This window comes from Equus przewalskii, chromosome 20 (assembly GCF_037783145.1).
Source record: "Equus przewalskii isolate Varuska chromosome 20, EquPr2, whole genome shotgun sequence".
Lineage (NCBI taxonomy): Eukaryota > Metazoa > Chordata > Mammalia > Perissodactyla > Equidae > Equus > Equus przewalskii.
In genome coordinates, this window is record NC_091850.1 from 53,303,111 (window position 1) to 53,318,469 (window position 15,359).

Sequence of the window (15,359 nt, forward strand, 5' to 3'; positions counted from 1 at the left end):
CAACAGCCAGAGAGGTGACATGACTTGCCCAAGGTCACACGAGTAGTTAGCGTAATGACCGTTACATGTCAGGAAGGAGCCTGACTGAGTTTGGAATGCAGAGCCCAGGTTGCCCATGCCCACAGGGCCCAATGTGAAAGCTTTGAATTGACGACCCCATTGCAAGGGCTGCCACGTCCAAGTTGAGCTTCACTGCAAACTCCTCGTGTCTTCAGGGAAATGCCCTTTTAAAGAGCAGGAATCTTCTACAGGGGACGCAGCAAGGGGTGAATTCTGTGGCCCTGAGCTTGTGATGAGGTGTGACAGTCAGTGCTAGGATTCAGCAGAGGAACTTAGAGCTTGTTAGAATGTTCTTTAAGTTCTATGAATAAAAAAGAGGTGTGGAATCACCCCATCCACACCGGAACTGTCACCCCTGCCCCTTCCAGGCAGCCTCCAACAGCGGCTGTGTGAAATGTGAAAACACGGGCTCCTTCCTCTCTGGCTCCTTTAATCTCAACCTCTGGCCACAACATTCTCCTGCAGAGGATTTTATAAGACAGTGCCAAAGGGGGTGCTTTTTCTTTTGTCTACATGACAGCTGCTTTGCCGTCTGAGAAGTGAGGGCAAAATCAGAGGCTCTCAGAGAGCCCGGAGTGGGATGGCGCAGAGGGGCCCAGCACTCCCTCCCTCACTCGTGGGTGAGAGCTGTTCCCTAAAGGAGGAGCCTACAGTTTTTCAGATTTCACATATAAGGGAGAGCCTACAGCATTTGTCTTTCTCTGACTTATCTCAATTAGCATAATGGCCGCAAGGTCCATCCATGTTGTTGCAAATGCGGGATTCCCTTCTTTCTCACGGCTGAATAATATTCCATATATATACACCACACCTTCTTTATCCATTCATCTGCTGATGGACACTTAGGTTGCTTCCATGTCTTGGCTATTGTGAGTAACGCTGCAATGAACACGTGAGTGCAGACATCTCTGATATCCTGTTTTCGTTTCCTTTACATATACATCCAGAAGTGCGATTGCTGGATCATACGGTAACTCTATTTTGAGAGTAGAATGGTGGGTACAAGGGCCTGGGGGTGGGGCAAGCAGAGAGATGATGTTTAAGGGTACAAATCCATACCTAGTAGATAACTAAGTCCCGGAGCTCCCGTGCACAGCATAGTGATTATAGTGAGTAGAATGGCACACCAGTCTCTCCTTGAGGGAAGGGACAATAAGGTCTGCATCTGAGGCTCTAATGAAAGAGTCTGGTATCTGTGAAGGTTGTGAGCAGGAAGCCCAGGGGAAGCACAGGATGCCAGAGCGTGGGGGGCCATGGACCTGGCCTGCGACAGTGAGGACGGGGGCCCAGCAGAAAACTGGCAGACCTCCGTCCCTTGGGAAGAACAGACCTGATGAGGTCTGATGAGGTGCAGAAGAGTGACTATGCCAGGACTGCGGTCTGGGTTCCCAAACCGCAAAGACGAGCCGTTTGTTTGGGGGTGAGGGAGTGGGAAGTGGTTAAGGCCAGCTGGCGTCCCAGAAGGCACAGACACAGTTCCAGGGGGCTGGGAAAACTTCCTTCACCTTCTAAAGTCTCCCTGCAGACTTTCTTTGCTGGGGCTGCCTAGCGGGAGCCAGAGGATTTTCAGCTTGGGGAGGTTAGAAGCGTCGGGTGGTGACAGACAGAGAGAGACGGGGTGACCGCTGTGTGCTTGACCTATCTGGCTGGTGCTGGCTCCTCCTCCACTGTGGCTGTGTCTTGTCTGGATACCTTTGCTCAGCCTGGAATCCCTGGGGGCTGCGTTTAGTCCAAGGCAATGTGCGGCTCCTGGTGCATGGTGACATCACCCCCGGGTGATGACTCAGCAGCTGGTGAGTGAGAGGAGGACACAGCTTTCTGTGGCTCCGTCACGGCCTCTGCAGCTGTGAAACAAAGAAAAATGCCACCAAAGCCTCTGCTGTAAGGTGAGGCCTGGTCTCTCACACCGGACGGTACAGCTGAACGTCAACATCAAGCAGGCCAGTGTGCCCCGATTTGTGAGGACGTCTGCGTAGTCCCTGTCAGCCCAGCTGTCTTCTCACTGCTCGGCCTCCGAGAGCACAGCCGCAGCAGGGGCCACACAAGGAGTGCTCAGGATTACAGTCAACAAACACCCCCGAAGGCCCAGAAGCCAGCCACAGTTTCCCCATTAGCTGTAGTTTCAGGGCATCAGCCGCATCCTCACTCAGTCCAGAGTGGAGAGTTGTGAGAAGGGAGGGGCGTGAATGCTGGGCACCCGGGGCCCACCTAGAACAAGACACTTCATGCAAGGGGGTGCTGTGGTGGGGGGATTTTTCCCTCTATGCAGATTCTGAACTCATCCCTGTAGGAGTGGTAAGCTTTGCACCTAGAACTTTCTTCCAGCCCAAAGTACTGAGACTACATTGGGAACAAACACTTTCAGGAGAAGCTAAGTCAGGCTGGGAAAAATCTCCAATCTCGTCACTCCTGATGGAAAGAGATTCTCCATGGTCCAGATATTTCCGGAGCCCTGGGGGGCAGGTAGAGCGGGTCTCAGACACAGGGGTGGACAACTGCAGGCACTGCACGTGTCACATGCCTTTGAGGAGCTCCCAGAACGCCAGGGCAGCAAGCTGCGGTGCAGCAGAGTTCACCCAGCCCGTGAGCAGTACTGAGAGGAGAGGAGCCCTGGAGGCTGGCATGGGATAGACGAGGGGGCTTCACGGGGAGCAGGCTGCAGGTGATGGGAAAGTGGCACACTCCTCCGCCAGGGGGATGGCTGCAAGGGCCATGTGGGGTTTTACTCGTGGAGCGCTCATCTCTGTGCTTGGCACACGGCAATGCTAAATCAACATCAAGGCAGATGCAGCCCATGCCACTTTGATGCGAAAATGTTGGCAACAGGGACCAGATGAGGCTTTGGGCAAGGACTGACCCAGACCAAGCAAGACTTCCCACTAACCTCTTGTGGGACGTAAGACAGGACAGAGGGAGCAGACCCAGAGCAGGAGATGCCCGGTGTGGAAAGGCTGTCCAAGTGCAGGGCTGGCAATATTGTGGCCCCAGGCAGCCCCCTGCCCCCCGTGGCCCCAGTGTCTCCTCAAGCACAGGGCCGTGAGCAGATCATGGGATCCATCCTGCCATTCTTCCCCTTGCTCATGCTTTTCTCCCCATTTTAAGGGCCCAGGTTGAAGGCTGCCCCCTGCGGTCTACCACTTCCTTCCCTAACAGGAGTGGATCCCCTGACCCCATGCCCGGCTCTGTCCTTGCAATAAACTTCTTTGTGGCCATAGGTTATTTCCTGATGGAACACGAAGTCCCGGAAGGCAGGATCTCACCTGGCCACTTTTGCATCCTTCACAGAACCAGGCCCACAGGTGTCCAATGAAGGGTTATTGGAAAAGATAGTGAAGGATTATTGGAAATCTGTTTGAAGGACAGAGGTCTGGGGAGCTGCCCCAGTGCCTTGGTGAACCAACGGGACCATGGCATCGTGGAATAAGCCACCTGATGCTGCGGAATCCCAGCCCAGTGACTCCTGCCTGTGACTCCAGGAAAGGCCACATATATTTTCTATATCAACTTCCTCTCCATAAAGTGGGAGCAGGGTTATCTCCCACGCACGTGGGCCTGTGTGCTCACTGAGGTGGTGTCGGCTTGCTGTGCGACATGGGGAGCTGGTGCTACCTGCAAGCCAGGGAGGGGGAGTGGGGCCAACCATGCCAGGAGCTGCACTTCTGGCAGCTGATATTCCTCGGGGCAGGTGTCCACCGTAGTCCCAGGAGCCGTGGCAGCTTTTCTTGGGGCCCCATTTAGGGCTGGTTTAGTGCAGGTCAAGGGGCAGACGTGTGATGGTTAGTTTTATGTGTGAATTTGGCTTAGCTCTGACGTCCAGTTGTGTGGTCAAACACCAGACCTGATGTCGCTGTGAAGGTATATTTTAGATGTGATTAACAGTTAACATTTAAATCAGTAGACTTTGAGTAAAGGAGATTATCCTCCATAATGTGGGGGTCCTCAACCAATTAGCTGAAGGTCATAAAAGCAAACACTGAGGTTTTCCTGAGAATTAGGAATCTGGCCTCAAGACTGCCTATCTGAGTCTCCAGCCCACTGCCCTGTGGAATTCAGCCTCAAGATGCCACATCCACTCCCATCTGAAAGTCCAGGCTGCTGCCTGCCCTACAGATTACGGACTCGCCAACCCCCACAGTCACGTGAGCCAATTCCCTCATAAATCCCCCCTTCTCTCTCTACAGACAGCCTTTCGGTTCTGTTTCTCTAGAGAACCCTGACTAATGAAAAGAGGATCACAGGGCCAGGGGGTGCCTTTTAATTAATCGCGGCACCACCCAGAGAGGCCACACCTGCATGGCTCAGGTTGCAGTGGAAGCTGAAGAAAACTGGGTCATCTGGCTGGGTGGCCCCAGTGGTCCTGTCCACCTCCATGCTGGCCGCCACCATCCTCGGTCACCAGCTGTCCTCTCTGGGGCCTCATTTGGGGGCACTTTCTCCTCAGACCCCTTCAGCACTTTCTGCTAGATTCAAGAGCCCCGTTTCTCTCTCTCTCTGAGGCCAGTTCCCCAGTCTCTACACCAGCCCTGGGACCTCAGAAGCGAATCCGTGAGGAACCACGAGCAGTTCAGAAGCACGCCGTACAATATAAAATTTATTATAAAACTTCAGCAAATATAAATATCCAGGTGCCCATTCTGACTGGAGCTACATCGCAGGAAAGGAGAGTTGAAAGCAGCACCAACTAGGAGGATGTTGGAGCCCAGTGGGCGGCGTTTCACTGGGACGTTGTTGGCCTTCTTACTGAATGGCTCTTACAAAAACAACCAAAACTTATGGAAAAAAATTTTTAAAAACCCACAACACACACAAGGGCCCTAAGGTGATCATGTCTGCTGACGTCTGTCTCAGCGGGACCAGCTGCTACCCTTCATCAGGAAGGCAGGGTTGGTGTAACCAGTGATCTCTAATTCTGGTATAACCTGAAATTCTGTTGTTTAAAAAAGAACAGCGTTAAGGACGGGTTTAAAGCGGAACAGTCACTGTGCATAACTGAGAGGGATAAAACATACACTCCGAGAATCCTCTCCTCCAGCACGTGCATCTGAAAGGGACAGAGCACGTTGGCAGGGATGTCACAGTTCCCGTTCCCAGGGGCAAAGTCTCGAATCAGGACAGAGTCCAGCTCCTCCCGGCAGGTCAGGCGCCCCGCGGAGATGAGGCCCGGCTCCTGGCGTGGCACCAGCTCCCTGGGAAGAGAAACTCGGGCCACGGGGGCAGGAGGCGGCGGCCCTGGGGACCCAGCCCTGGGGCTGTCTTGGCCACCTGCTCCTCCGGGTCAGATGGAGGCCGTTATTCCTGACCTGGGGACGGGGCCTCCAAGGTGGGATGCTGAGTGGCCATATTTGGTACTTGTTCCTTATTTCACAGCCTTTCCTCAGCTTTACAAAGCACCACACATTTAGCGTTGAACAAGGTCTGCTCCGCCAGTCTTTCTGACTCCATGTGGCCGAAATACAAATGCTCCGAGCACGGCTCCTGGTCTGCAGAGCGGGCCCTGCTCCAGCCTCCATGCTTCACCCTGACATGAGGGCGTGTGTGTGTGCACACGGGGATGTGTTCCGACTCACGCTTCGCACGCACACACACTCACTCACACACACACACACAGAGTTGTGTCAAAGAGCCTAACAAAGTTTTTCTTCCTCCGGCTCCGATCTTCCGTGGACGCCTTCCAACGGAGGCTGCACAGCTCAGTCGTGCTGAAAACAGTATTTCCTCTGCCCTGGACGCGGCCCGGACCGGCTCACAGGTTGGAGGAGGAGCATGTCCGGCAGCAGCGCGCGCCGTAGAAGGGGTGGCTGCACATGCCGTGCTGTGGCACCAGGGCGCACCAGGGGAAGTGGTCTCTGCAGAGGGTGTCTGGGAACAGCAAGGTCCGGTTAGTCTGCGAACCCAGCGCCTGTCTGACGCCCCAGCTAAGAACTCTGTTCAGCACAAGGGGGTGACTTTGTCATCGCCTTGAAGCTGCTGGGGCCAGGCGGCTCTTCAGGTAACAGGGGTCCATGCGGGACGTGCTGTTTTCACGAGACCCTTGTTGGAACATCCCTGCGGAACTGAAATTTTCTTCTTTTTGCGCTAATCCCACCCACTTAACCACTCATCCCTCCAGGACAACGGGCCCTCTGTTGACTGAATTCTCACGGTCTGAGACTCTGATGGAGCCCGCCACTGCCCTCCTCCAGCTCCACTTCCTCTCCAAGAAGCCTCCACAGACAGGCTGCTGGTGTCTGAAAACAACGCCTGGGGCGTGTGCGAGTCTGAGCACAGGGATGGCGTTTAGAGAGCGCCCAACGGATAAGGTGGGCTTCTGTTTGAGCAAAAAAGACTGCTTTATTTAAAATTGCCTGTTTTGAATATAGTGAATAACACTGAAGTTTAAAAGCACTCATGCTTTCCTGGAGCTGGACGTATTTCACCAGCTCTGATGTCATTTCTGGGGAGGTGTGAGAAACAAGGGGTCTGCTCCGTGGGCCATTTCATGGGAAAATGAGGGGGAGATGAAATGAGAGAAAATACGTAGCAGACACAAGGCCAGAAATCTAGGGCCCTCTAACCAGAGGGCACCCCACCTCCTTGGGGCTTCTAAGGAACAGACCCAGAAACTTGACAGCCCCACCAGAAATGCCAAGGTCAGTGGAGGGCTCCAGGCACTCACCTTTCTTCTCTGCAATGGGGCAGAAGTGAGTGTTGCAGGCCAGGGAGGCTGAGGGCTTCTGGTGCACGAAGCAGCCCAGGGCCGGCCGGCCCCCTGCCAGGCACTGCACGGACCTCGTCTGCACGCCGCCCCCGCAGCTGGCCGTGCACTGTGGGAAACACAAACACAGCAGTCACCCAGGCCACCGCGTCCTCCGCCCTCTCCCAAGCTTCCCCTCCACCCAGACTCCTCAAGGCCGTCTCTCTCTGTGACTGTGTGTGGCTGATTAGATTCCGGATCAATCCCAGGTATGGACTGAGGGGAGAAGTGCCTGGAAGTCTAGAATGTCCTTGAGTCACTAATGGTCTGATGGACACAAGGAAATCGGCGCATATCTGGGAATCCTGGGGTTGTCCCCTGGGGTGCCAGGCTGTGGGTCTGGTGTGAAGAAAACAGTGCCCTTCCTGGAATGCCATCACCATGCCATCCTTTCTGGTGTTCCTGACTGGGAAAGCTTGACAAGCCAACTCCCACAGAGACAGCATAAAACTAAGCCCCTCTAGACTCTATGTTCACAGACGCTGGATGCCTGGAGATGGGGACACTAGCTGCCTGGGCTGTGCACCTGCACCCTCCCGGGGGTGTTATTTGCTGACACGGAGGCCCCCAGTGCTCTGAGGCACAAGAGCAGAGCACAGCTGGGGAAGGAAGGAGTGGCGGCAGGGGGGTCAGATCATCTTTCACTAGCTGGCCGGGTGCACACACAGCAGAATATAGGAGTGGGTCCGTCTGAGATCCACTGTGGACAAGAAATCCGGAGACGGGCAATCAGAGAGACAGAGGCACCCAAACCCACAGCAGTTAATCTGCCCAAAAAGAAAGCTTCTCGAAGTCTAGACTGAATTATGTAAATTGTGCTCAAACATGGCTATGGTTCAAAAATGTCAAGAATGTAGGCAATTAAGGAGCACCTGCGAGAAGATGGGGTCAGATAGCATTTTGGATGTCTTGGTGCGTGGTGGGTAAGCTAAATGGTTGCATTAAAAGGCGAGGATAAAGCTGTGCAGCACTGGGGACATACATGCCTCAGGCGGCTTGCCCAAATGTACAGGGCAGGGTGCCAGGACCCCCTTTGAGCAAGTTAAGGCAGCAGCCCCGGGGCTGGTTTTCCGCAGCTGAAATGAGCCTGCCAGTGAGCAGCCAGCTGCTCCCCTGCTTCTTTCTCAGGACCTGCTGCAATCAGAGCCTTTAGAAGCGGCTTTTTTAACCCCCTGGGCTAGGGACTTGGTGATGGAGCAAGTAAAACATCTTTGTTCCTCGAGAGGAGAGAAGCTGAAAACAAAGAGTCCCGAAAAATCACGAGCTGAAGGGGTTGTCCTTTCTTCTTTTTCCCTCTTTAGGTAAAGGATGGTTGGGCCTGAGATGAAAATGCAGGGCTTCAGCTGATAAGCATGTGGGTCTGGAACATTTCTGTATGGCTTACCCCCTTCTGTTCAAAACCAACTTCAGTAAAAGTCGCCAATAATTCCGTTTCAACATACAATTATAGCAACTAGGAAAAAACACTGTTGTGGGCAGATTCATGTCTGATTCCTGAATCACCAGGCCCATCTACGACAAAGCCAGACGCTCCCACCATCTATTGCATCTTTCAGAACATTCCAGCAGACCCACATTCTGGCCTCTGTGCTTTGACTCAGACTCTCCCTCAGCTCACACTGTGGGCTGAGAACTTGAGGAGAGAGGGCTGCACCGGCACAGCAGTTATAGGTTCTCACCGGTCCCATCCACTGCCGTCCCATCCACAGGTGGTGACAGTGACTCCTCCCCAGGAGCTGAATTTCTTTCATCAGCAGCAGCTGGGGCAGAATTCCATTCTTGCTAATGATATTGCGCCTCAGTTAGAAATCAAGAGCTCCAGCCACCATCTGTCATCACTTAAACAGTGCCAAAATAATTAAGAGGTGGTTGGATTCTTTTCGTCATTGATTCATTTGTTCACAAATAGGAATCACTCACCTCCCATGTACCAGGCCCTGATCTAGGCACTAGACACCGAGCAGTGAGCACAGGGACTTGCCCCTTCCTCAGGGTACTTAAGAACATCCCGACTCAAACCGCCGTCCTTGGACCTGCAGCCCGGGCACTGGCTGGGAGTCTGTTAGCAGCGCCGACTCTCAGCATCCCTGCCTCCCCCGGAGTCTGCCCCACAATCTGCACAGTCCCCCATGATTCATATGCACACCAAGTTTGAGAAGCCCTGGTCTAGACAGTTCTAAAATTCCTTGTGAGAAAAACATTTTTTGGGGGAAAAAAGCCTCCAAATTCCTCAAAGTTTGCATTGCTTCATGTAAGCTGGAAGAACCAAGATGTTGCATTGATAAAGCCAGTGATGCACTAGGAGATGGAAGTAAAGGGAGAAACCTGAAAAATTTTATTGCCTTTTCTTCCCAGGAAGGAAAAAGAAGGCGAGTTGTTCATCAATATCACAAACACAATGACTTAACAGTCAGCAGGGGTGGTGAGAACTCACACTGCAGATTTCTCCAGTGGACCTGCGACTTGCAGACAGACCGACCCTAAGAATCACCGGCAGCCCTTGACATCCATGTAGACTCGTGGGTGAAGACGGAGGGGTTGGAGGGTCTGGAGGGCCAGGAGGCCAGCAAGTGCGGTGGGCAAGTCATAGGACCAACATTTTTGAGAAAAGTGATGCTCAGTGAAAAGAGAGTGTAGAACTGGGACCTGGAAGTCAAAGCTTAGGGCGTCTTCCTCAGCTTCACCCGGCTTGACCTGAGCGTCTTAGATAACTTCCTATGATGGCGGGACAGAGGAGGCCAGCGCACTGTGTGGTGACGGTGAGCTGCACCTGCACTTAGTCATCAACCCGGGCAGTGACATCTGCTGTGGCCATGTCTTTAGACCCCCCCTGCTGTTGGCTCCACGTCCAGATCAGTGGTTCTCAAACTTGAGCGTGCATTCGGATCCCCTGCAGACTTATTAAAACAGGCTGCTGGAACCCACCCCAAACCTCAAACCTCAAACCTCAAACAGCAGTGGGCTGGAACCTGAGAACCTGTATTTATTTTTATTGTAAAGATTGGCACCTGAGCTAACAACCGTTGCCAATGTTTTTGTTTTGTTTGGTTTTGTTTTTTTTCTGCTTTATATCCCCAAATCCCCCCGGTATATAGTTACATATCTTAGTTTCAGGTCCTTCTAGTTGTGGCTGTGGGATGCTACCTCAACGTGGCCTAATGAACGGTGCCATGTCCGTGCGCGGGATCCGAACCAGCGAAACCCTGGGCTACTGCAGCGGAGCGCGCGAACTTAATCACTCGGCCAGGGGGCCAGCCCCAGAACCTGGGTTTCTAACCACACTGCTGCCGGTGCCGTGGTTGGGCCACACCTGCAGAACCACTGCTTTAGATGCTCAGAAGGGCATCGGCAAAGTTTTCTTTTTGGAACTGACTTCAGTCACATCTAAATCTGAGAAAAGTGGTGCATAGAGCCAATATGTGGCGCAACTGTGAAGTTTTACACAAGTCCTTTTGTTAAGGGACTGAAACTCTTCCCACCTGTGGCTGTGGTGGTCATTGTGGTCCTTTACTTACATGGACTGCTCCCGCTCACCCCCACACCCACCTTGTCTACTTCTGCTCACCTCTCAGGGCCTTGGTTTAAATGTCCCATTACAGCCTCGGAGAGGACCCCAGTGGCCCCCTACTCTAAAGGAATTCTCCTCTTATTCTAGACCCCTCATAGCACTGTCACAGTCATTCTGCCATATTCCTGTGGCTGTTTCTTCAAGGTCTGTGGCTCCTACTGGTGTGAAAACTTCCCAGGGGCCAGGATGAGCCAGCCTGTGGGACGGGGAGTCAATCTGTGTCTGTTTGTGGAGGGGTGATGAGGCCAGCTCCAGTTTCCATGTGGCGGGTGCAGAATGTAAACAGGAACATGAGGGCGCTCTGAAGAGCCATCCTTGGGCTGGTCACTCCACTGCTACCAGGACCTTCGAGGGCCTTAGAAAACCCCTCTCTTTTCCTCTCGCTGTTCAGCTCAAGCCTCCTTTCACCAGGGCCTGAGGCCATTCAAGGTGAGCCAGGGGCTCTTTGCGAGGCTGTCCAATGAGGGGATTGCAGGATTCAGGGGACGGCCCCTGAGGTTGGTGAGTAGGGTCCTTTTGCCATTCTAGGATTAAACAACCTTCTTAAAGTTGACCACACCCCTTCCTCACCTGGGAGACCACTGTTCTGACCATCACGCTCTGAAAGAGCAGGCTGCAGGAACCCCAGACTTCAAGGAAGTCTAATTGAAGACATCTACTCAGCACAATTTTCCAGAATGCTGAAATGATGAAAAACCTCTCCTTTCTGAATTTCTTCTGTATATTCTTGTTTTGGTAGCAATCTCCATATTTTTAGGAAGATTAGCCACTCCTGTGTAAGAAGCACTATATAAACTCTGAATAGAGGAGTGGTAAAAATAGATGATCATTATCCAAAAAATCAAAGAGATGCATTTTTAAATAATGTTTGCCTCGAGGTCTGTTTTAAATTAGAGTGACGACTCTCTTTTTGTGTCATTGGTTTTTGTGGAAACATGCTAGTGGAAGGGGATGGCTGCCAATCTCTAAGTGATGATGATGTTCTGGTTGGCTTTATTCAAAGGTAAATTTCCACCCCTCACATTCACCGGAACCATTAAAACCAGGGGGCTCCCTGAAGGGCAAAGTTCATCTCTCTAACTCAAGAACAGCAAGTAAACAAACCCACTTTAATGCCTGAGAGCCGAAGATTTCACACATTCATTTTCCTCCTGTGAGGTCTCCACTGGGAGGCCCCCTGGAAGTTTCTCCGTTTCTTTATCATCTCCGTGGACCTCGGTGGGTGCGTCCTATCTCCCCACATCTGCAGCTTCTGCCCAGAGAGGCTCTTCCCAGAGACCAAATGTCTACTCAGTTCAGGATGGGTAGTACAAACCTTGATGGCCTTATCATTACAACTTCTGCTCTACTCATAAATGGGGCTGTAAATTTCTGTACAAATTCAATCAGCTACAAATACAAACTCTTCCAACTCAGGCAGCAAGTACTGCGACCTCATGCATCAGCATCAGCAAGACGGTTCTGGTTTTCCTGTGCACCGCTCATAATTGGAAGACGATGAGGTGGATTCAGCAGTGAATTATTGGGGGTGGAGAACTGGCTATGAGGGTGCAGGGCAGCACCCACTAATGGACTGAACATATTTACCCAGTCCCAGCCTGCTGAAGTCTCTACGCATTCTGTCTGTGTACATGCCTTGTATATGTGTGGGCATGGCATGCCCGTGTGCGTGTGCATTTGATACAACTTGGATACAACTGTAGTCATAATTTCCATGGTGGAAAACCATATTGACTGTCTGTGACATGGCTCCTCGCCCCTCAGAGTGCGTGGGTTTCCAGGTCAATTTGTGAGCAGTCCTGGTGAAGAACACAGAATGAGCCAGGGCCCTCACATGCCAGCACTGAGGATATACCCCCGTGTCTCACGTAGAAGCAGACAGCCCAACAGGTGTTCACACTGAAGCCATTCCCAAACCAAAATAGCATGTGAACCACCCATCGCTAAGACCAAACAACCCAAATGATTTAAGTCGGTCCTACCAGGCAACACGCCATTCAACACAAAGATCAGCAAAACCATTTAAATCAACAGAAACCCTTCAGATCACATAATAGAAACCATGACCTTTCAACTGCTACAAGAATAAACTTGTCTGGGGGTGAAGTTCAGCCAGGCACTGGCCATTCATTATGGCCCAACAATTTCCCACAGTTTGGGGTCACAGAGTCCTGGGTACAAGTGCTTATGACAAACATAGCCCTTTGAGTTATTACTCCTAAAAAGTTACGGTCTCAGAATATAATAGATGAATCACACTGGGTAAAAACTTCAGGCAGCTTATGATAAAAATGACTTATTAGACAAACAGATTGAATATTTTAGACTGGTGAAAGCTATGAAAGATGTATTTTAGGTTCTAAGTTTTAGTTTAAATTCAACAATGATAAACCTTGTTTTTCTGTTTCTAAATTTTCCTGAAGGCTCTGGGTTAAGGAGAGTGGGATGAACAACGGCCTGGCAGCAGAGGCCAAGGGACGCAGCGAGCTTCGCTGTTGACAGAGGGACAATGGTCTTGGGAAACCGCCTCCATTTGTCTCCGACCCACACTTCTCAAAGGACAGAGAAAGCAAACATCTGCCCCAGAAACACCTGGACTCAGCTCCCTCACTCCTCCACGGCTCCATCTTGCTGGGAAGACTGAGCGCTCAGAAGAAAGTCACAGGGGCTCACCTGGGAAAAGGGCGTATCTCCTGATACTTCCGGTCTATTTAAAATAGGAAATGCTGGAAAAGGATATAGTTCAAGTGTCACCTGCTCTAATAATGTGAATTATTTTTAATTTGAATACCTTTTGGGGAGAAGTTCATATATTTCTAAATGAAAACGCTACATGGGGATTGACGATAAAGTGGCGCTGGAACACCAGGAGGGGGCAGCATGTGGCCCTGGTGGAGGGTCTCTTCCCACCAAGGACTGAGGGTCTGGTTTCCTTCTTCAGAGCTCAGAGACCGGGACTGGGAATAAGGCAGAGGCACCAGTGGGCACGGATTTTTAAGAAGCTTACTGATAACTAGCCAACCCTGGGCTCATGCCTAGAGGATGAGGAAACACCTGAGGGGACTCAAGGGGTGGGAGAGCCAGTCCAAGTTGGGCGCCAATGGTCCAGTCTAGCTAAGCTCCTGTGTTTTCACTGCGTCACTCAGCTCAAGCTCCTGGTCACTTCTTATGCCTCCATCCTGGCCGGCACACTCAGCAAGCATCTGCCCCTGTGAGCACTGATTTCCAGTACTGGACATCGATGTCCTTTCCAGGATAGGTGGTGCAGACAAGGGCCGCCTAGTCTGTGCAGTGGCCAGATGGCAGGTCAATAGCAGCAATTCTTCAAATCCTTAATAAAACCTTACCCAAATCAAACTCAACTCACTCATTTCTGTGGGGGAAGGGGCCCAGCAGCCTGACCGGGAAGTGAACCGTGGACGGCTCTTTATGAGGTTGTCTGGCGACATTCCCCTGCCCTCTTGGGAGGGAGCTCTCCTCCCTCATCCCATCAGGTACACAGACTTGGGGAGACCCCTGATGACCAGAAACATACACTCTAGCCTGCCACATGCCGGGCACATACATGGGGGTGTGTGTTTCAACTTGAGCCCTGGGCACGCAAGGAGGAGGCGTGTGGCTGGGGAGCAAGGGTTGTCTTTGGTTTTTCAGGATGGTGTCCCTACACATGGGTCTCTCAATAGAGCATGCGACATAGACGGATGATGAAAACAAAAGCCCTGAGCCAAGTGTGTCTTTGCCTGTCTGTATGGGAGAGGAAAGTTCTCTAAATAAGGACGGGAAGCAGCTGCCTTGACACACTCCTTGAATTTATTTCTCCTTTAAAATTCACACAGCCAGCAAACATTCCCTGAATGCTTCGTATGGACCAGGTGTCCAGGTAGGCACTAGGGGCTATATTTATATAATATGTGTATATGTACATATGTATATACACACATGCAAATATATCGAATACACATGTAAAACACTTAGCATAGCGCTTGCCACAACGCCATCTCTGGGTGAACTTCGGTCCCGATGGTTATTGTGTGATCATATCTGCTTTCAAGCAGCTCATGTCCAGGTGGGCAGCTGTGACCTCTGACTCCTCACCAGGCTGAAGGACTGAGAGCACGCGATCCGGGGTGGAAGGCGTCTCCACTCCGGAGACTGTTTTCTGTCCGTGTTTCCTTTTTTTTTAAGGTATGCTTTTTTTGTGAGGAAGATTGGCCCTGAGCTAACATCTGTTGCCAATCTTCCTTTTATTTTTTTTTTTTCCTCCTCAAATCCCCAGTACAAAGTTGTATATCCCAGCTGTAGGTCACTCTAGTTATTCTATGTGGGATGCTGCCACAGCATGGCTTGATGAGCGGTGTGTAGGTCTGTGCCCAGGATCCGAACCGGCCAACTCCGGGCCGCTGAAGCCATTTGTGCTTCCTTTTAACACAGGACGCTGGGGGCCTCCCCCTTGGTGAGCTTGGGGTGTGAGCATGCTCCCTGGGAGGGTGCCCCCACTCTCCATGGGACGGGCTGGTCATGCTGAGAGCTCAGAGCAACCCCATCCAGTGCAGACTCCCAGGAAAGGTTTGGCAGGAAGACTGAGTGGGCGAACAGGCAGATAAGACATGTAGTCACTCTCCAGGCAGGGACGATGTTGTAGGCAGCAAAGGTTGTGCCATATGCTACTGCCTGGGTCATTCCTACAGCACCACGCACTTGGAAGACCTTTTGGGAAATATTTTTGAAGAGAGACAAAGACCTGGGAAACTTCCTTAGAAAGTGACAGAGGACAGACATCAGCCCAATGGTCCTTGGGATCAACCAGTGGAATCAGTGAAGATCCCCTTGTGGGCCCTGAGACGTTCCTTTGTGATGAGGGCATCTTGACGGGGAGATGCTCCTGTGCATCTGATAAACGCAGGATTTCACCTGGCATGTGCTGGAGCAAATGTCACCTGATGTAGTTATGAAGCCCTAGCCAAGGAACAAGGTGTTCTCTGAGGGGGAAACCAGAAG

The 15,359-nt window shown here is 51.7% G+C and overlaps 1 protein-coding gene across 3 annotated transcripts in view; it reads right to left on the reverse strand.

Moving 5' to 3' along the window:
• Positions 1 to 4,638: 4,638 nt before the first annotated feature.
• The window catches only part of ADAMTS16 (ADAM metallopeptidase with thrombospondin type 1 motif 16), a 155,060-nt gene continuing 144,339 nt past the window's right edge, over positions 4,639 to 15,359 (reverse strand). For all 3 annotated transcript variants that reach the window (XM_070587238.1, XM_008518866.2, XM_070587240.1), the window contains exons 22-23: positions 6,716 to 6,863; positions 4,639 to 5,919 (exon numbers count right to left, since the gene is read on the reverse strand). In XM_070587238.1, coding sequence (XP_070443339.1) covers positions 5,804 to 5,919; positions 6,716 to 6,863 — 264 coding nt within the window. In that variant the 3' untranslated portion in view covers positions 4,639 to 5,803. The remainder of the gene's footprint in view (positions 5,920 to 6,715; positions 6,864 to 15,359) is intronic.